This window comes from Lycorma delicatula, chromosome 8 (genome assembly GCF_047948215.1).
Source record: "Lycorma delicatula isolate Av1 chromosome 8, ASM4794821v1, whole genome shotgun sequence".
NCBI lineage: Eukaryota > Metazoa > Arthropoda > Insecta > Hemiptera > Fulgoridae > Lycorma > Lycorma delicatula.
Genome location: NC_134462.1, coordinates 142,232,464 through 142,255,685, shown reverse-complemented (window position 1 = coordinate 142,255,685; position 23,222 = coordinate 142,232,464). Strand labels below are relative to the sequence as shown.

Genomic DNA, 23,222 nt, shown 5'->3' with positions numbered 1-23,222 from the left:
GTTGTTGAGGGTTTCCGTACTTTGCACTCACTCTCTATGCTATAAACTTACTTAAGAACTAGAAAATTTATAAAGTAATGTAATTAAAACACAAGATTATAAATTATTAAAAAAACATGCAGAAGACTATTTAAAATAAAAAGTATTCAAGCAGTAACATAAGAATATTTACAGACATAAAATAAAATTAAGATAATAATGAAAAAAATAATTTGAAAAACAATTCAGCTGCAGCATCGTCATAAGCTTAATTGTACCTGTGGATAGAAACAGAAGATAACACATAAAGCAAGCAAGAAATATATTGTGTATTTTGAATATAATATTTTGTTTGCTACTGATATTATATTTTTTATATTGTTTAATCCAGCTTTCTTTTCTGAAAATGTACATTGTGTGCTCTTAATAACTGAAAAATCCATTACATTACTAGAATAATTAATTACTTAATACTTTGAATACTTTGAATAATTAATTACATTATGTTCTAATCAGCATAACAATTATTAAATGTTAAGAAAATTATAACAGACAACTACTGCTGATTAATAATGAATATTTAAATCTTTATCTGAACTTTTGTTATTCCTCTCTTATGTGAGTAATTAAAAGATTTTGTAGGATTGAAACAACAAAAAAAGTTTTGTTCATAGTACAAAGGGATAAAATAAAACTGCTCTCTTTGTCTTGTAACATAGACATGCATATAATGTAATCTTTATAATTTAATACTGAAAAGGATTTAAGTTGATGCTGTATTAGGTAAGAATCACATTTTATTTTTTAATTTTAGTAAAAAAATAATTCTTTTGAAAAAGTTTTACTTAGTAGTTAACTATGCGATGTTTTGTTTTATTGCTATTTTATTTAATGCCATTAAAACAGATGTTTTATATTACAGAATTAATTTCAGGTATTGACATTATAACTAATTTACTGTGAAAAGAAAAAACAATGAAAAACAGTTGACTCATTCAGGCTCACTTTAACTACATCCACATAGGATGCAAATGTGAGTTAAGAATTTATTTATATCAATAATAGTGTTGTGAAGTATTGTTAGTATTCATTTTGAATCTGAAACAGAATAGTCGTTTTTTAATAAACATCACTGATAATTTCATAAATTTTCAATCGAGCTAAATTTTATTTTTTACTTTGTTTTATAGTGTATATATATTATTCATTACAGCTTGGTTTTATCCACTGTACTTATGATTATTGAATTTTAGTTTAGGTTTTCATTATTTTTTCCAGTGTTTAAAATGTGGGCTATCGGCATATATTCTTAGTTTTATTTATTTTCATTGTGGAAACTACAGGCTGATATTCTATTACCTTTTCCCTACTTTGTTAAAGATCAGAAATTAATTTATAATAAATGAAATGTCATGTCAGGCCAGAATTAAAAATCTAGAATCTTTTCAATAAAATAAAAAGATTTGGCCTGCTTTATATTGAATAGAAGGGTTTCAACTAAAACTGATATTGTATTTAATTGTTAAATCTAATTTTTTGGACAGACACGAAATAGAAAAAAAGCAGGTAAAAGTCATAAGCATTAAGGTTTTAATCGACCCTAAAAAAAAATATAAGTCTAAAAACTAATTTAGATGTTGAAAAAGCTGAAAAATAATGTACATAAAAAAAAATAACTATTTAATGAAAGCATTATGATTTTTTGTCATTTGAAGACTTAAAGAAAGCATACAATTGTATCCGCAGAGAATTACTACTAAAAATTCTAAGACACCTCCGTAATAAACATGATAAAACTGATCCTCACAAATGCTAAATCAAAAGTTAAATTCAGAGGCGAACTCTCAGAACCAATTGAGAGCAAAACAGAACTACGCTAAGGCTAAGGCGATGGACTCTCACCATTACTGTTCATCTGCATACTTGAAATGGTAATGAGGAAATGACAAAAAAATGCTCCTCAAAAATAAAAATAGGCCAAAAAATCAAAATGAATTGCCTTGGTTTCATCGACGATCTGGCACTTCTAGCAAATGACATGACGAAGCTAGAACACAGATGTTAGAACTTCAAAATACTGCAAATAAAATTGGCCTCAAAATATCACTCAAAAAAAACAGAAATTATGTCCCAAATAGCAAACCGATTTAAATATCCTGGAAAAAAAAAATAACAAACAACCAAAACTAAATAACCTCAATTCAAACAAGAACAAACAAACTAGCTAAAAAACAAAAATTAAGCTGGTGCAACTACAGTAAAAAACTTCTATCCATAAATGCAAAAATAAAACACTACAACACATAAAAAGAAGCCACATATGCAGCAGAAACATTCTTCCATCTGATGAACAATCAAAGAACAGACTCCAGAAAATCGAAAGAAGAATTGGAAGAACCTGTATCAACAAAAAGTATCAGAAACAGTCACTGGTGGATAATGTCCAAAAAAGTTGTGTACAGAGAGTTAGAACTCATCACTGATACTGGTAAGAGGAGACAAGCTTCTTTGAACACATCATGAGGATGGAAGATTCAAAAATTATGAAACACACCTAGTACAGTACAATCTTGACGTGAAAAACACCAAGACAGGATGCAGATGGAGCAGAGAAATCAAAGAGGATCTGAAGGAAATTGCCCTTACACCAGAAGACACCTTAGACAAGACAAAGTTAAATGAAAAAATCAAGGACAAAAACACTCGCTTCACAAGAAAAAAGATTCACAACAGGAACATTTTCAATACTAGAAACGGAATGAAGATTGTAACATATGAAAAAGTAATAGGAGGACTGCAAGACCCGAACAGTCCCTTCAAAGAGACTGGATAATGAACTGACTAAATTGAACCTAAGTAGTAATAAAAGATGAAAAAAAAATAAAAAAGTAAACAGAAGAAAGTACTAAGAAACTAAGCATGAATAATTTTTACATAAGGCATGATGACTTTTACTATATTCAATCTTCTAATGGATGGCTAATTCTTTTTGTGAGGATTTCTCTCCTGTAATGAGGAATTGAATGTACAATAATCTTTTATAATAAAGATATATTTGTTATGTCTTTATATGTATTATAATTACTGTTAACATGTTTTAAATTAGTATTTATTATGGTCTCTTAAACAAAATTCTGCTTTAATACTTTTTCTTTATATCATTTATTAGAGCTCTCTTTTCATTTATAAGTTTCATTTATAAGAGCATTCTCTTTTCACTTAACAGATTCGCTGTTCACTTAATGTTTATTTAATAATTCTAAAAACCACTCTTGCTTTCATGCCGTGCAGGTAAAGTGCCACCTACTGCCACATTTTGTGGGAGAAAATTTATAAATTTCTTACACAACTAATATTTATAACACCCAACAGAAATACAACTGCATCCCACCCAAATAAAAATATACCTGAGCCATTTAGTATGCACATAATACCAAATTATATAAAAGTGACACCAGTGGCAATAAATAACAGAAAAAAACAGAAATATAATTTTTTTTTCAACTTTAAAAATTTTTAATCTACATTTAAAAATTTCAGGATAAGCTATTCTGCTTATCCTGGCTATTCTCATTAGGACAGGCTATTCTCATTAAACATTAATTGAATAATGTTAATAAATATGATGACCATAAAATGGGCTAAAAACAGAGCATTTGTGATTATAATTGAAGGTTTTTTTTAATTATAGCTATATTTATCTATCGTAACTAAAAATTTGTTTTATGAAATATTATATAAATAATAATAATAATAATGCCCCAGATAAATGCCCCAGACATTTGGGGCAGGCAATGACATGGTACTTTGGCACTTCTACTTAGGTTGGCTAACAGGGAAATGGTCTTGCTCAGGAACTCCTTTTGTAGTACGGGATTGGCAGTCTCGAGCTATCAGAGCTAGTTGCGGTTGTGCTTCTTGGTTTTGGTGTTTGCAGCGGGGGTGGGAGACATGACCGTGGTTCTGTTTACCGATGTTGGGCACAGTGTGAATGGGGAGTGCCAATCTCTCTTCTCAGTTGTGCCGGGTTAAGGGTGGGCTTCTGTGAGCTTGCTCTGCTGAAGTCTTGTGCCGTCCAGTATGAGTCGGTCACTTTGGCCTTTGGCAGGGATTGCCCATGGGTGGGGGTGTCGGAGCCCTTACTGCTACGTGCGAGCCCTGGAATGTCGGTATCGCGAGTCGGACAGTACCTGGCTCCCCAGCCTGGGTTTAATTTGTGGGAGGCAGCTGACTGGGCAAACCTAGGCAGGATCACTGATCTGAGGCGCTCTCAACTGTCTCTCCGCCTGACATATTGACTAACGACTTATAGAATTGTGGAAACAGCTTCCACAACTTCCATGACAGAGGGTGCACGTAAAAACCCTCGTTCTGGAGATTTGCTTTCTTCGTTAGCGAAGAGTAGCGTTGAGATGATAAGGAGGAGTTAATAGTTCTGGAAAGAAAGGATCGAACCGTGTTTTGACCTAAGAGCAGAGGACCAACTCCTGAGTATTTAATAATAAGGAAAAAGGATGGTGTCTTTTCTAAAATCAGTCCCTTTGTGGTAGCTCGTGATATCACTGAAGCAGCAGTAAGACCGGTTAAAGAGTACAAGAAAAACTGCGATGGGATTATTTGTAGAAACCGTTACCGACGTACAGTCTTCTCAGTTATTGAAAGCAAACAAGATTGGACTTATTGACGTTGAGGTTGTACCACACGGTACTCTAAATACCTCTAAAGGAGTTGTGTGCAGGGATTTGCTTAACTGCATGGAGGATGAAATTGTTGAGGAACTTTACGGACAAGGAGTCATTGCGTGTTGCACTCGACGAAACGAAGTTTACCTTCCACGTCACACATGTTAACCCTTAACAGATCTAAATTTCCAGAGAAAATAAAGGCAGGATTTCATAGGCTTGATGTGCGTCTGTTCATCCCAACACCATTGCGGTGTTTCGGATGTCAAAAATTCGGACACACTGCTATGAGATGTATGAAGAAACAGATTTGCATGTGTGGCAACCCCTTCCACCCGGATGATCTGTGCTAGGACCAACCAGTTTGTGTAAACTGTAATGGACAACATAGCCCAAAACATAAGGAAGAAATTGCTATTCAGGAAGTGAAGACCATTCAAAAGGTCAGTTACTTCGAAGCTAGGAAAATCGTGCGTAGCAGAACGCTAAAGACCACGACTTATGCTCAGGTTGCTGCTGCTCCTGGAGTTACCGTCAAACCTAAGAACGTGGTAGCTGAACTGGCGACAGTTATAATAATATTGGTAGAAAGAATCGTTAATCAGACGTTAAGGAATCGAACATTTAAGGACAGCAGCCCAAAGTCATTTAAAACAAAAGCAGCAGTGTCTGACTTATCCGTAAAATGAGCCTACAACTTACTCAAAGGCGATGCAAAGTCCAAAACAAACGAAGGAATATGAAACCAAAGTTCAGATTGAACAAATTCCAACTCCGGGGACTCGTGAAAATTGACATACCTATTTTAAAAAAGGAAGATTTGGGGAAAGCTAAAATGGAGCCTGTGAAATTGCAGAGGCATTTAGCTGAGAGGGCGAGACATTCGATCGACCTATGTGTTCTTGCAGTAAGCACATCCAGTCTTGACTGTGATGTGCTTCTGTCTGCGCCAACTGAGCTGGTGTCATCCGATACTAGCAGCAGGAGATCCTCTGCATTTTCCACTGGAGGAACTGAGGGATCGATGTCAGATGTATCAGACAGCAGAGTTTGACATTGAGGCCTTTAGGAAAATGGAGAAGAGCAAGAAAAAAGGATGGGTAAAGGAAAACCTAGGCGATAAAATGTTAAGAGTAAGATAAAATATCTTAATTGAGATTTTTTAGAAATAAACATTTTAATTTTTAATTAATGTAGATATTTGTGATTATATATGTATTTTTCATGTGATGTTAAATGGCAAAGGCCCTTTACACTCTTGTCATGTTTCTGTTTTATAGATTTTATTCATGTGTATATCAATTTACATCAGTGACAAGTTTTGTTTTGAGAGTTTTTGACTAAATTTCGTCAGAAATGGATAGAAATATCTTAAAGTGACAAGATATTTCTTATGTCCCTTGTTATGTTGTGTTTTTGGGATTTTCATTAACCATTGATAAGTCTTTTTTTAGATGTTCTTTTTTTTTGACAAGACTAGTGGTTTACTATGTCACCTGAGCTTTGTTTTTCGCGGAAGGAAAAGATATTTTTTTGTGTTTTCATACTGGGAGGATATAGAATCTTTTTTTCTTTTTCTTTTTTGTTGTGGAAGGGGCTAATGACCATAGTAGTCGATGCCCCTAAAACTCAAAAAAAAAGAATAATAATATTTTGTAAAAATTGTTTTTCTAACAAGCTTAATCATTAAGTTTTACAAGAAGTAAGGGAAATACCATCCAATAGACACCAATCTACTTGTTTAACTTTTGAGCAACATCCCCCTCTCAAAAAGTTGCATTGTCAGAATCGGTAGATTACTTGGGGTTCAGTGACCTCATTCAACCCTGAAAATAAAGCAATTGCATCCTGGGCTAGAAGATGACATTAAGTAACATAATCCCATGATTCCTAAATTGACATTTTGGAATTTATGAGCTGATCCTTATAAGTTTGATTATTCATATTTGAGAAAACTCTGTTAATTTTAAACTAAAACAAAAGCCAAATATTTATATACAAAATATTAGGAGAGCAAATATTACAATAAACTTTCATGGAAATACTATAACACTGATATAATCTGTATGCTACACATTTCAGGTCAGAAAAAATAACAGTATGGTGATGAATTAATTAAAAACAGATATTTATAACTTTGAATATATTTATATTAACTACAAATGGAATTAATTGAATACAAGCGGCTATTTTAAGAATAAAATAATTATAAATCAATTTTTGCAACTGCATTGAATGACATTTAAAGTTTCTTTATAAAGGTGACCTTAACTACATTAAGCAGTAATTGGTGTGCCATTGAAGGGCAATATCATAAGTCATTTGTTATTTATGACCCTACGGCATTGTTTCTCAAACTTGGCGAGTGTGCCCCCCCTAGGGGCCTGTAATAACACTAAATGGGGGGCTTGAGCACATCGAAAAGAAAATATTATAAAAAAATTTATTAATTTTCTAAAAGGAAAGCAAAAAAAATACATTGTGACATAATAAATAATAAAATACACATTTACAATGATATAATACACATATAAAGAGGACTGTATCAATACTGCACGATGTAATTAACTTATCAATACTAAATTAAAAACAAGTTTAGTAATTATTAGTGACTCCCTTGGGCCTGGCTTGCAGAGCAAAGTTTTTCGAAGGAAGGTTTAAGACAGACTAAGACTAGATAGCTAAATATAGATAGCTAAATAGATAGCTAAATATAGAAAAAGAACTCAGTGAGTTCTTTTTCTATATTTAGCTCAGATCTATATTTTGTCTTCAAAACAGCCATTGCAGAAAATCTGGTTTTGCAAAGGTAGGATGTTGAAAATGGTAATAGTATTTGAAATGCTTTTGTTTTCAGTGCAGAAAACTCATCATCCACCCCTGGCCAAATTTCAAACAGTGTTTTATTGCTATATTGTCTTTTGATTTCGCCACTTGCTGTGAAGTCTTTGAAGATTTCTCCTTCAACAGTTGAGAGCCCTTTGGGAGTATTTTGAAATGGATCTCACACACACTCGTAACTTGCTACCAAGTTATTGTCAGCAAGAAAATATTTTTTAAATTCTTTGCCAGCATGGCTAAATAATTTTCAATCGTTACAAAAACAACTTTCACATATTGTTCTTTCAGCCTTGTAAGTCTTAAAACATTCATCCATATTTGCAAATATTTCTAGATTTCTTGCTTTAAATTTCTGCTCCACAATTCCAATTTTCTACAAAAAGCATTAACTTTATCACTCGTATCCAACATATGTGTATTTGCTCCTTGAACTTGAAGATTCAAGATATTTAATTTCTTGAATATGTCGACCAAGTGCTCAATTCCATCACAAATAAACCACCTCGAAACTTCTCGGCTTCCAGTTGGTTTTCCTCTTCTAGAAAGATGGTAATATTATCTCTTAATTCATTAACACATTGCAAAGGTTTCCCATGTGATAACCATCTTGCTTTGCAAACCCATGTCTTCACAAAGTGCAGAAAATATTCTTGATTTTAGGGGTCTCATTTTTATATAATTCACTACAGTTACAACTGCCGTTATCACAATTTTCAGACCAGTACTCATTTCTTTGGAAGCCAGAGCTACTCTGTGTATCATGCATTGTGTCTAGACACCCTGGAGATTTTTGTTTTACAAGTGTATACTTTGAAATCTTCCAAACATTGAACGGCACCATCGATGCATATTCCGATGCAATTTTTCCACTCTATATTTGCCTCTTTTATAAAATCATTTTAGATAACAAATAATGCTAGTGCTGTTGCGCTGAGTTCTGTTGGCTTGCAGAAAAGTATATCTTCTACTGCTGACGACGTACCATCACAAAACCGACCATAGGAAATGTAATGAGAATCTTTATTGCTGCTATCTGTTGCCTCATCAAGCTGAATTGAAAACAATTTGTCACGCAACTTCCCGAAAAGCTGAGCTGTACATCTTCAGCTATATTACCAATTCGACAGGCAACAGTATCATTTGATAGAGGTACAGACCGCAGTTGTTTGACAAAATTATCTCCAAACATAATTTCTACCATTTCAATTGCAGCTTGCAAAATAAGCTATTCACCAACGATGTGAAGCTTTTTACATGTGGCTGTAATTAAGGTCGTAGTTAGCTTTAGCATCAAAATATCTCAAAATACATTATTATTGTATGAGAGGGGGCGCGATGAAAATTATGAATGAAAAATTTTGGCGCAGATACTGAAAGGTTGAGAAACACTGCCCTGTAGTTTTACTACTCTACTTTATATCTACTTTGCTAATGATTTTAATAAAAAATCTATTTTAAAGAACTAATATTGTTTTGTTTGAATTAATGAATCATTGACAGCCTGAACAGATTGGTGATTTAACCGAAGTTATATTGGTTATTAGTTGTTAGTGTATACATCAAAGTACACTGACAGAAAAGAAAATAACAGAGTAGTTCAGGAATTGAACCCACCGGATTGGTCTAGTGATGAACGCGTCTTCCCAAATCAGTTGATTTGGAAGTCAAGAGTTCCAGAGTTGAAGTCTTAGTAAAGTCAGTTATTTTTACATGGATTTGAATACTAGATCGTGGATACCGGTGTTCTTTGGTGGTTGGGTTTCAATTAACCACACATCTCAGGAATGGTCAAACTGAGATTGTACAAGAGTACACCTCATTTACACTCATACATATCATCCTCATTCATCTTCTGAAGTATTATTTGAAGTATTACTGGATGATAAACAGGAAAAGGAAAGAAAGTACAGAAACTGACCATTATATATAAAAGTACACTGGCAGAAAAGGAAATGATAGGATAGGAAAGGAACTGACCATTTATACCATAATTAATGTTTGCATGCCTCTTTACTTCTGCCTCTAGGATTTGTTTAGCAATTTTTCATTTCATGCAGAAATCAAATCAACTTTTAAGCTGACTACGTAGATACATATTTTATAAGAAATAAGTCAAGAATAGTGCAAGTAGAAATGGTTTGGTTTAGTTTACATTTTTATTTAAGTTAAATTATACATTTCACAATAATGATCAGTTGTAAAAAGTTAAATTACTCAATTTTTAAGATAATTGTACTGTTGCACGATTATGGCAAAATCTGAACTTTCAATTTTTATACAGAACATAACAGGTGCTAAAATAAATAAAAAAATAATAAGATTTCAAGAAGATAGAAACAGACAAAAAAATATAAATGACAAAAAACAAAACAAAGAGATGATCAGTATAAACAGATTTGTCAAGACAGCACAGTTTGAAAGAAGACTGCTATATGGAAAAAATTATTAAAAAGTAAGAAAAGATTATCATGCTATAAAATCAGTAAAATAATCAGCAGGCACGTCATTTTAACATGACATTGATGAAAATTGTACCTATTCATATATATATATATATATATATATATTTTACATCTACTAATCCAGTTATTTCTTCTCATCCTCTGAATCATCATCACCTTTCTTCATACGTTTCTGAAAAAAATTATCATTAAAACATAATTAAATGATTATTAAATTAAAAAATACATTTCACAAATCTGTTGTTTAGACAACTATTATATAATTCAGTCAGTTATTACGGTAGCCAGTTGTTAGTTCAAAAATCAACTTATATATAATCATATTATGAACAGATTAAATGTTAAATTTATTGTATGTATACTTACATGTTGGTATCTTTGCTGTAATTAGTATGCAATGATCATATATTAAGTAAATAATCATGCTGTTATATAAATGATACAACATATGTTAAAATAATCCCTATTGGATTTAGTAGGATTATAGTAAAATGTATGAGAGAATTATATTTTCTTATATGATTTTAATATGTATATACAATTTGTGCAATAATCTACTATTAATAAATACATTATCTATCGAGCAATTCAAAAAGAACTTCACAACTTTAAGAGCATATAAAAATTTATTGAGTTAACTTACAGATCGAATTGAGGTTTCATTTCATAGAAAGACACATCAAGTTTGTTGCCCAACATTCACTTTGGTTTGATATAGATTTCATTTGTAATGCGACATACATCTCACCTGAAGTTGATTTCATTCCAGACTGTAGCCAGCAAGTCAAGTGTACCTCTCCAGCTCCGGCGTTAATTCAAACTTTTAGCTCAACAAGATCAGCAGGCAAAGGCGATATATAAACCTGACCTTTAATGAGACCCCACAAAAGGTGGCCATGCAAGTGGACCTTTGCAACTAATCCACCGAACTGGGAATCAGATATCAAGAAAATCTTGGACTTTTAGGCAGTAGTGAGATGGTGCCTCGTCTTGCTGATAGTAATGGCATCCATCTTGGTCATTATTGTGTAACTGAAGAATTAGATAATTTTGAAACACGTCCAGGTAAACAATACCATTTGCGGTTGCCTCCTGGAAAAATATCGTGCTGTACTGTCTTTGTTTGCTTAGGGCACAAAAAACATTGCATTAGAGCTATCATGAATGTGTTGCAGTTTCATGAGGGTTTTCACTAACCCATATTCATCACCTTGCCACTGATATGAAATGTTGAGTCATCACTAAAATTTACGTATGTAAAAATGTATCGTCTGCAGTTCTATTCAACATCTCCACACTTAATTGCAGCCGAGCAACTTTGTCATCATCTGTAATTTTTTGAACCGCGGTTGGTTTGTATGGCTTCAAGTGCAATCGTTTACATAATAAGCGTCAAACAGTTGTTCACGTGGAGTTGATTTCTTCAGACTTTGTGCTAAGCTTTATCCAAATTGTTTCACAGCAGCTTCAGGGACACATGAACATCCTGGAGATTTTGTAAGTAAATTTATCCATTTTTAACAACATGATGACAGCACTGGTGGCTGAATTCAATACTAATGAACTATGCGAGTCAAAACATGTAGTTTTTGCTATGAAATGTGACAAACAAATATGTAAGTTATTTAACTAAATTCTTATACGCTTTAAGTCCCTTTTGAATTACCTGTTATTAACATTAAAATTAAATTAACATTAAATTACTTTAGTTAAATAATGATGATATCCAAGCATTTAATAATATTAGTGCTGTACATATTTTTCTTAATGTTTTTTCCGTTTCATTAATCATTACATTTTATTGACAATTTAAATATCTAATCGACAAACTTAGACTGAACTATATAAAATACATAATGTAATTAACGATTACTCTGTTGATTTTATCGAGTCCTTACCTTAGTTTAATGTTATAATATAAACTTTTTATACTGCTAATCAGTTTTTACTAAAGATTCTTTTTGGTAGATATGAAACGCATTTTTTATCGATACATTTTGAACATATAATTTAAAAAAATAATAATAATGGCACTTCATAGTACGGAAAGAATAAAGAAAACAGATAAGTATCTAAAAGTATGTTTACTAAAGTACACAATAAAAATGAATCTATCTTACACTGACCGATGTAGGATCTGTTTATTAAATAACAAATTAAAAATAAAATAACTTGTTTGTAATTAGTTTTAAAGATAAGTGTTAAATCACTTGATTCTTATTTTAAAATATTATAATAACTGAACAATCTTTTTGCCGTAATTATTAAGAAACATTTACTGCTCTAAACACCCACTTCATACAGTTCTCATTTAAAGAAAAACTAAACCGTTCATCATGTTTAATTTTTACAATCGATAGTAACAAGGCTTGCTTGCTATAGACATCTTGATTTATTTCACATCCTTCTGTTTTTAGGATGCTAAATATTGAGATTTTTCAGATGTTATGGATCATTGGATTGAAAGGAAGTGCTATTTGATTCCTTCATTAGAAGAATTTTATTTATTTTCCTGTTTAAATTCATGAATTTACTACTTGAATCTCTTTTACAAAATAAAAACTGCTGTAATCAGAGTATTTAATCATAATGTTATTAATGTAAGTGGACAGAGGAATTTGTAAATCATGTTTTTGTAAAATCTATTGTCTATTGAAATTTTGGATTGATTTTCAGTGTTAAAGAAACCTTTTTTCTTTAGACAATTTCTTTGAAGATAATTCAATAATTCTATTTACATTGTTAGTTCATAACCAGTTATTAAACTGCATTAAATATAACTTGCCTCTAACAAAATTTATTATATCTAAATTATTATTTCATTTTTGTTCTTGCTCATTTTAACCACATCTAATACCAAGTTATGTAATTTGTATTTGAACTGTTACATATTATATCTTGATTGTTTATTAAATAAAGGCAGGATATAATTGTTTGCTGTGAATAATTTATTAAGCTTTGCATTGAACTGTATCCTAGATGTTCATTAAGGGTATGTATATAATTTTTATTGTTCTGCTATAATTAATTTTATCTTTTGAGAAAATTTTGTTATTGTGTGTGTGTGTGTGTGTGTGTGTGTGTGTGTGTGTGTGTGTGTGTGTGTGTGTGCGTACACACACACACACACATACACAAATATAAAACTAGCAAAAGTTAAAAAAAAAAATCAGTTAAAGTGTATGTATTAAACATAAAATATGCATTTAAAAACATCTAGGATAGTCGCTTATAAATTTTAAGCACGACTGTTCTAAAATGATTTTAATCATCAATTTTGGCAGTTAATTTTAAAGCTTTATTTACTCCTTCTACGTAAGTACTGTTTATTAATTCTTTACTATCAATGGCTTTTAAAGTAGATTAAAAATATTCTCATTAATTATAGATATTGTAAATATTATTTTATTTTGATGAGATTATAATTTATCAATTTAATTTACTGTTTATCTTAGTTATTTCAGTTCATTTGTCATTTTCATAATGAAATGTCACTAATTTTAAAATTATATAACTGCTTTCTCATTGTTTATAATATCTTTATATTCTAATTTTAAATTAAAAATATGTTTTATAATAACATCAATTGTCACTAATATAATGTGCATCAAATACAGAAATTAATAACTAATGAAAAATTTTTAATTCTACAATCAGATGTTCTAATAATAAGTTTGTGTATAATATATGCATACTGTAAACGCACATATATATTTACATATACACAGGAATATGAGTTCCTATTCAAGTATTTTTCATTGTTTTTCAGGAAAAACCATCTGATGTTCACAAAGAAGTAGCGCTTTATATTTATTGATTAAATTTCCCCCCTCTATGAATCATGAAACCTTGTCGATGGTGGGGGAGCTTGAGTGCTCATGATACAGAGTAGCTGGACCAAAGAAGCAACTGTGTTGGAGAGTGTTAGCTGTTGAGAGTCAGACTAAGGAAATATTCCTGAAAGAAGGCAGCAGCTCTTTCAGCAGCTGTTAAGGGCATAGGTTAGGAAGACTTAAACGGCCATATCAACATCACCTGATCTTCTGAGTACTGTGCAGCTGAAAGCAATGTAAAATAGAGTTGTTTTTTTCAAGATATGTAGTTCTCTGCATTTTTATGCAACAAAGATGGAGAAATGATGATCATTGGTAAAATAGATGGGGCATACAGGAAAGTTAAGGAGAATTTTTTGGTATATAATTTAAAAATCAAATAACATGTTACGTAAAAATGGTACACCAATTTATAATAATATAAAAGAAATGGTTGATAGGTGGGTGGAATATATTGAAGAGTTATACAGAGGAAATGAATTAGAAACTGATGTTATAGAGGAAGAAGAGGAAGTTGAAGAGGATGAAAAGGGAGATACAATACTGAGATCTGAATTTAATAGAGCGTTAAAGGATCTGAATGGGAGAAAGGGTCCTGGGATAGAGGGGATACCTGGAGAATTACTATGCAGTGCAGGTGAGGAAGTGATAGATAGATTATACAAACTGGTGTGTAATATTTACAAAAAAGGGTAAGTTCCATCAGACTTCAAAAAGAGTGTTATTGTCATAATAGCAAAGAAAGCAGGAGCAGATAAATGTGAAGAATACAGAAAAATTAGCCTAATTACTCATGTATAAACAATTTTAACTAGAATCCTGTCCAGAAGAATTGAGAGGAGAATGGAAAAAGTGTAGAAGTTGGTTTCAGGAGAAGTATGTTGACAAGGGAAGCAATTATACCACTAAGATTAACAGTAGAAGGAAGATTAAAAAAAAACAAACCAACATACATGGCATTTATAGACTTAGAAAAGGCATTTCATAACGTAGACTAGACTGGAATAAAATGTTCAGCATTTTAAAAAATTTAGGGTTAAAGTATAGAAGAACATTTGCTAACACTTTCAGGAACCAAACTGCAACATTATAATTGAAGAGCATAAGAGATCAGTAATAAAAAAGGAAGTCAAAAACTCCCAAAGGGAGTCAGTATTCCCATTACTTTTTAATTTTTACATAGAACTAGCAGTTAATTTTGTTAAAGAACAGTTTAGATTTGGAGTAACAATACAAGGTGAAAAGATAAAGATCTATGATTTGCTGATGATGTAGTAATTCTAGCTGAGAGTAAAAGAGATTTAGAAGAAACAATGAATGAGTTTTCATGAGGTAGTCCTATGCAAGGACTACCTCATGAAAATAAACAAGAACAAAATGAAAGTAATTAAATATAGTAGAAATAAAGTAGATGGACCACTGAATATAAAAGTAGGAGGAGAAAATTTTATTGAGGTAGAAGAATTTTATTATTTGAGAAGTAGAATTACTAAAGATGGATGAAGCTGGAGCATATAAAATGCTGAATAGCTCAAGAAAAATGAGCATTCAATCAGAAATATAATTTGCTTACATCAAAAATTAATTTAAACATCAGGAAAGCATATTTCCTAATGTTATTTCAGGAAAGCATATTTTAAAAACAAAAAATCAAAAAAAGAGAAAAAAAACAAACCCAGATGTTTGGAGTGAAGCTTTTTATGGAAGTGAAACTTGAATGATCAGAGTACCTTAGAAGAAAAGATTAGAAGCTTTTGAAATGTAGTGATATAGGAGAATGTTAAAAATCAGATGGGTGGATAAAGTGACAAATGAAGAGTTGTTGCGACACATTGAAGAAAGAAGCATTTGGAAAAATATAGTTAAAAGAAGAGAGACTTATAGGCCATATCTTAAGGCATCCTGGAATAGTTGCTTTGATATTGGAGGGACAGGTAGATGGAAGAATTGTGCAGTCAGGCAACATTTGGAATATGTAAAACAAATTGTTAGGGATGTAGGATGTAGGGAGTGTACTTAAATGAAACGACTGGCACTAGACAGGGAATCTTGGAGAGCTGCATCAAACCAGTCAATTGACTGGTGGCAAAAAAAAAAGATTAAATTTAAGAGAATTTATTAGTGTAGATTTTATCTCGCCCAAAAAACATTTTTTACGCTTGCAAGTATCCCAGTTTTTTGGCTAATTAGATATAGTATGATATAAAAAAAAAGGAAAGATACTATTGAAAGCATTATTTTTCTAAATATATCAAACTTAATTTATAAGGATATAAAATTATTTTAACTATCGACAGTTAATATCTGTAACTTACTTAACCGTTTTCCTTATGTCTTATATGATCAGTGGTTTTTTGGTAAAAATTTATTTTGGATATTTGTTATCTATAATATTACGCCTATTCTTAGTTTTATACATTAATATGAAAGAAACATTCTAGAGATATTTTTAGCGATAAAACATAATTTTTATGTAATTAAATGAAGTGGAATATCATGATATGTAATATAATTTTAATTTGGATTCAACAAGAAAAGATTTGAATAGTAATTTTTGTAAACATACGGGATATTATAGAATACAGATGATTTTGGATGTAGTACTGTCTTTTTGGATCATCAACATACTTTTTTAAAGGAAGTGGATGCTACTCAAGTCTCATACAATTCTCAATACTAAGACTAAATTTATAAACTTAAACAATTTTAATGCAATTTTTAAATTAAATTTTACAAGAATGTACAGTTTCAAGTTACTGGTACCATAGGTTAAAAAAATTCATTAACTTATCAGTGAAATGGCAATCAGAATCTAAATTTCATAAGTATTTTTTTCATGAGGAACAGTCTTTTCTTTTTCCAAATCCTCTGCGAATTCATGAGTTTGCTATAAAATTGATTTAGTGCATATGCATACTTTCTATGAACGTCGGTGTTCTTTCTATTGTTATTGTCTGTTAATTTTATACATGCCATTAGAAATAACGTTACATATATTTAATTATATTATTCATTTTAATTATTGTTAGTAATTTAAAGCGATATAATTATTATAATATAAAAAATATATTCACATAAAAAAGTACATATAATTTACAGGAAATTAAATGTCATAAAATAACATAAATATCTTACCATGATGCGGTATTTTTCTTTACATGCATATTCTGTTTCGTCTACATCATGGTAACAGTCAGGTTTGTAGTCAGGTGGTAATTTTTTCCCGTCGTATTCACATAATTTGCTCAATGGTCGAGCATGTACTATCATTTTATCAAACCCTATAAAATAAAATTTACGAAAGATTAATGTTTATTACGCATGAATATGCAAATATATTATTTTTTAAATTTGTTAATATCTAAAATTTTAAAATAATTTTCCCTTTTTTAATTTCAGATTCAAAATGCAGTCAAAATTGTTTAAATACGAGAAGTAAAAAGCCAATAAAAAGTTTTGCAGAAAATGTCTTTATCTTTCACGTTAATGACTTTCATTATTTAACTTTTACATTTATAATGAAAGAGTGTCCTGAACAACCAAAGCCGTTTGAGATACCCAAGCTCAAAAAAATATGCAAGTTAAGAAAACATTCGCAGAAAAGATTTTATAAAATAGCCAAATATAGTCCTGAATGTTAATTATTACTATCAAATTCTTCATAATCTTCATCGTACTGTTCACAACTTAAAACTAGAACCTGAGAAAATCCCATTATAACAGTGTACTCCTTTGTTCCTTACAAGTAGTCGAGAACTTGTTTGCAACACTTGTTGATTTTCCAAGCTTGCTAAGCAAACTCTCCAGATATGACTTGCTGTGATTTGTAATTATAATAAAAGTTCACGCCTTAAAAGCTAAAATAAACTTATCAAAAAATGGGATAACATACTCGCAGCTTAATTATATGCCAAAATAAGAATTTCAGAAATATTTTTAACAAGTGGAAAAACTCTGAGCGAATTTGCCGAGTTACAATAGTCAAACTAAAAAAATTAGTGAAACTAAATGTACACAGTTATCCGATATTTTCCTTTTTGTTTTATGAAGTAATTAGGAGATTTTTTTAGTTTCTTTAATTTGACGGTTACAATCTTGGACATGCTTCTCATTTTCTTCATTGAAATACATATACAGCCTGTTCAAGTTTCTAATTATGAAATTAAAGAAACTAACAAAAACGCCCTAATAATTACTTCACAAAACAAAAAGGAAACTATTATCGGATAACTATATTACTTTTTCCAGCCGTTAAAAACATTTCTGAAACTCTTATTTTGGAACATCATTCGACTAAATTGTTTCATTTTTTTATAACGGGTGGCACAGAAATTGTCACCTTGTTGTAAGATGTTGTCGTGTTGGCAAATAGTTGTTATTTATGTAATAATCAATTTATTTAAAAAAATTCAAAATACACGTGGATGGGCCATGGATCGCCACTAAATAATTGTGTCAGTGTCATCGATTTCCTGGGTGTGCGGCATCAACTGGCCAAACACTGCGACGTCTAGCCGCTCGCCATGAGGAAACTGGCTCAACGAACTGACAAGTCGGTAGGAGAAGAGGGGCTGGCCCCATAGCGTCCGCACAGCTATGGCTGCAGATGTCCAAAATGACACCCAAGCATCAACCACACAACGGGCCACACAATTGAGCATCAACAAACGGTCGTTACAACGAATTTTAGTGCAAGACTTACAGATGTTACCGTGCTAAGTACAAACAACAAACCGCTTATTGCCTTCAGACCATCAGGCATGCGTGCGGTTTAGCCAAGCCCTCTAAAACTTTGTCTGCGAAAATGAGAATTTTGCATTCAAAATTATCATGACCGAAGAAGTGCATTTTCACCTATGCGGATATGTGAAAAAGTAAATTTTCGTTTCTTTGGGGGTTTTTGAAGTTTAAAGGTTTTCAGGAACAAGCCTCAAACCGTGGAGGCCCTAAAGGAGAATATCCTATAACGGTAGAGAATTAATAAATTCCTGAAATTCCATCTTGCTGGCGGAAAATGTGAAACGAGCCTGATTGACCATCAACTCTGACGGTGGCCACTTGCCTAATATTATCTTCTCGAATTAACAATAAAAGATAAAAACGTCTTAATAAATGTAATCAAACAACAGAACCGATTTTTGTTATTTTCAAACAAAGTTACAACCTTTGAAAATAGGGTGAGGACTTTCGTGGCACTTTTTATTACCTGCAAAACTACGAACATTTATAATAACTACAAATCACAGGGAGAGTTTGATGTACTTATTTCTATATAGAAAGTACTTATTTCTTTCCGACTTGTATTTTTGAAAAACTATTCTTAATTTATTAAATTTAAGAATGTTAATGTCCCGTGTGGAGTTGTTAGTCTCCTATCGGGGCACCTCCTCAGGTCGTAGATAGGCGAATGTTCACTAGATTACCAGGGAAATAAAGTATCTCTGGCGGGCAAAAAGTAACACTGCTACCTTATAGTTTGGAGTTGGTTTGCGAAAGGCTAGGGGAAGAAGATCCTGATAGAAAACTTGTGGTCCCCCAGGTTGAGGGTAAAGGTGTTGGCCGGCGCTCCATTATTCATAAAAAGTTTTTATCACTAAAAGCTCTATCAGAAAAAAGCCAGACTGGATTACTCGGAAAAAATATCAGATACATCAAATAAAAATGAACTTTGGAACGTGGAATATTTAATGTTTTAAGTTTTTAACGTTAATAAGGGTCTTTTTCAAGGTTTCTGACTTTCTCCCGTTCTGTTTAAGCTTTACCGTGTGTGTATATATACACACTTTTTATACTTATTACTATATCTTATACTTTATACACTATACTTTCGTTGTTTGCAGATGGTCAGATCATCATAGCATCATATCAGTTGGATATTAGCTATATGATAAGAAAATTGATGGAAACCTTTATTAAGTGGGTTTTGAAGATAGATTTTAGTAAGATAAAATATCTAGCGGCTGGTGCATCAAGGCATGCGAGGACTTTAAGCACCTCGGTTCTATATTATCATAGGAAGGAAATAACATAAAAGATATAAATCATCGTATACCTTTGGGGGTGGATGGCTATCCAGAACGGTCTGAAGGGATACGGTAAGTAATTAAGCATACGTTGTACAAGAGTATTACCGAGAGCATTTTATCGTCGCGTGGTCAGCAGCTTGGGAAATTAGAAAAAGAGTTGAGGGAAGGTTGTCGGCGCAGGAGTTGTGCAGTTTCTAGAATGCAGTGCGTGAGAAATTAGGAGATTAGAAGAAGAATGAGGGCAACTAGTATAGCGATTGATGTTTTGGAGGGAAGAAGACTACAACTGTATAGGCATGTTTGGAGAATGGAGGAGTACAGATGGCCTAGGAGGATATCGGAATGGATTGCAAGAGAGAGGAGAAAACACGGGTGACCTCAAGGCCACTGTCTTGAGGTCGCCCATCACGTCCATATCTGGCGATGGAGGCGATGGAGAAAAGGAATTTGTAAGAGGAAAGTCGACAGTATACAAGAGTTTGGTGGTTTGGATGTGAGAGATGGCCTTTATAGCTGTAAACACTCACCTAGCAGAAGAAGTACTTATAAATGTATAAAATGAAGTAAGGAAAGCTCTAGTCAAGAAAGGAGTGAGACAAGGATGTAATCTGTCCCTTATACGTAGAAAACAATAAAAAAGTCAAAGGAAAGATTTAAGAACTAAAATAAATATGCTATTATTCTCTGAAGATATCCTTTGTTTTTTTAGAGAAACCGAAAGCGAGTCGCGATACTGAACGGGATGAATTTATCGGTAGGAGAGAAATGTAATTTGAAAAAAAAAATAAGTGAAATGCGGATATTTGATAAAAAGAGGAGGATTAAATATTAAAATAGGGAATACAATATACCAGTCGTTTACAGAAATTTACTTAAAATAAGAGCAGGATAAGTGTCATGTAAAAAAGAAGCGTTTGAAATGTGTTCTTATAAGATATATTAAAATTTAAACGGATCGGTCAAATTCAAAGTGAAGAGATCTTGAGGTAAATAGAGTGAATGATCAAACCGTCAATTAAATGACTGATGTCTTGAAAAATAAATAAATAATGTGGAATTTAATTAACAAGTTTTAATTAACAACTAGATTTTTGATAAACAATTACATTTTTTTTAAACAAAAAACTAAAAAGTAATTTTCAAAAAAATGCACGGTGATAAGCTTACAGGACCCTGCTGTAACGGTGAGAATCATAAGAAAGTTAATTTGTCCCTTTATACTCTTTGTCCCGCATAAAATACAAGTCGAATCAGTAAAGGTCAGCCCAGTCTCTGGGCTGAAGAGAATGAAGATCGTTTGATTTTACCTGCACCTTTGTAGAATATGCTCTTGTGCAGTGATGTATTTGTCTTGCTGTAAATTATGCATCATTTCATTCTTCAATTTTCCTAATAATGAAGTTGTTCACACGATCGTGTATTTGTTTCTGAGATGTTGAATATTTTCTTTTCTTTATACGTTTATTACATCGATAACATTTAAATACGCTTAGCTTGGTACGATGTACTAAACAAACTATAAACTTTTATATATATATATAAATATTTTAATTTTTCTCAATTAAAACATTTATATAAACGATCGGTACTTTGATTGTAAATTAATTGCTAAAATAAATAATCAATTGTGATAAAATAAATCCTGTTTCTACATAGAAATCGAGTATAAAATAGAAAGTATATAAATAAAACACACCAACTAATTTCTGAATGAAATGAAATGACAACCGGTAGGGCGTGAAATTGATTGTTAAAGTGAAAGAAACATTTATTTTCAAGCCGATTATAAAGTATTTATTTTAATAACCTCATCAAACAAGCACAACACTCTTTTTTATTCAGACCTCATCAGCGTTAAAAGAAAGTAGATCGCTTTTTTGAAAGTAATTAATTTTTTTCTATTAATATTTAGTTTACAAGTCGAATTAAAACCGGGTGTTGTTTCGTTAAATAAAGTTATAAATAATCAAATGAAGTTTCTGGAAAAAGACTGCAAAACGGTTTGTCCTCCAAAGCTGTTCTAAATTAGGTTGTAAGTAAGAGTATTCTGTCATTTAGTGTATGTTATCACCGCCTTGTTCTCACTAAGTGTATCAAGTACTGTTAAAATATTGACCTTATTAACAATATCCTTACCGATTAACAGTAATTGTTCGACTTGTTAATTTTGTTGTCTCCTTATTTAGTTTTGAAAGGAATATTTTTCTTTCTTCATTCGTTTATTTTATTAACCCTTTATATAGTTCAGCATTTTTATATTCTTACTGTTATAAGGTCGTTGTTGAGGAAAATCGGAGCAAGCTGACGTTTCCTATCGCCACTATAACGCCGGAAGTTTTTATTTTTACGCTTTCATCTTGCGCGTTACCCTTCCTGTCGATGGGTTTTTGAAAATAGAGCAAACAGAGATGCTGAAATAAAATTTTACTATTATAAACTGTAGTAATTACGTTTAAACATCGCTATTGATTTACATCCTGAAAAGGGTTAAATTAGAATTTAGCATATCGTATAAAAAATTATTTATTTAAGATATTAAAAATACAGGCGCGGTGATTATCCATTAATAGGAATGCATTTTATCGGTAGTATCTGTAGCCAGATGTTCACAATGAAAGATTAAGGAACCGAAGTTGATGCTGCTATACAACTTAGCGACTATTAAACCGATTACAGTAAGACCTTCTTCTACAGAGACAGGTTGAAGTGCCATTAACTAAACCCATTTAATTTTAAAATAGGCTCTCAAAACTACATGATAATATTTTCAGTGTGTGTATGTGTGTGCTTATTATATTAAAAAAAAAAAATTTTTTTTTTAATCGATTCGTTAATTTTCTGGAAATCATTCTTTAAAAAGACTTCATTTAAAAATTTAATACAAAAAAGTAATTATAAGTTCTTTTTTAATAATTAATTTAGAAAGATGAATTTTATTTTGTAAATCAAAAATTTTTACTTAAAAAAAAATAAATAGTAAATCTAAAATTGAACTTTCCTTTCACGCAACAGTAATTTTAGATTGTAACCGTGTACAAAGCAGTGACAGGTGTAAGATAGTTTTTCAATCGACTACTTTATTCGGTCAACCTTAACTATGACTAAATTTAAAACCTTTACTATTTGCCGACTATTTTCTTAACAAAGCTCAGTAACACGGAATAATACTACTATTTCAAATTTAAATATAATTTTCTGGTATAAGTTACACTCTTTTTAAGTAGAAAACATTTTATTGCATTTACTTGTTATTTTAATAGCATCGTAATTTTTCATTTCTTATCCTTTTATTTCTTAATTATACAATTGTATTCTTCAACATGACAAAATGTAATTTTTTAAAACGCATGGAAATTCTTCCAAAAGATTTTTCCGCACGTAATCGTACAGTTAGTTCAT

The 23,222-nt window shown here is 31.5% G+C and overlaps 1 protein-coding gene and 1 long non-coding RNA gene across 4 annotated transcripts in view; one reads left to right on the top strand and one right to left on the bottom strand.

Moving 5' to 3' along the window:
• Positions 1 to 17,636, top strand: part of LOC142328584 (uncharacterized) — a 41,723-nt gene extending 24,087 nt beyond the window's left edge. The window contains exons 2-3 of the long non-coding RNA XR_012757311.1: positions 902 to 1,012; positions 17,197 to 17,636. This is a non-coding gene — a long non-coding RNA (uncharacterized LOC142328584). The remainder of the gene's footprint in view (positions 1 to 901; positions 1,013 to 17,196) is intronic.
• The window catches only part of LOC142328582 (uncharacterized), an 84,300-nt gene that overhangs the window by 5,021 nt on the left and 56,057 nt on the right, over positions 1 to 23,222 (bottom strand). The window contains exons 4-5 of one of the 3 annotated variants that reach the window (XR_012757310.1): positions 16,933 to 17,078; positions 10,038 to 10,136 (exon numbers count right to left, since the gene is read on the bottom strand). Coding sequence is in view for 2 of the 3 variants with exons in the window: in XM_075372353.1 (XP_075228468.1) it covers positions 10,089 to 10,136; positions 16,933 to 17,078 (194 nt within the window). In the remaining variant the exon portion in view is untranslated. The remainder of the gene's footprint in view (positions 1 to 10,037; positions 10,137 to 16,932; positions 17,079 to 23,222) is intronic. The other 2 variants (XM_075372353.1, XM_075372352.1) reach the window with 2 other exon arrangements.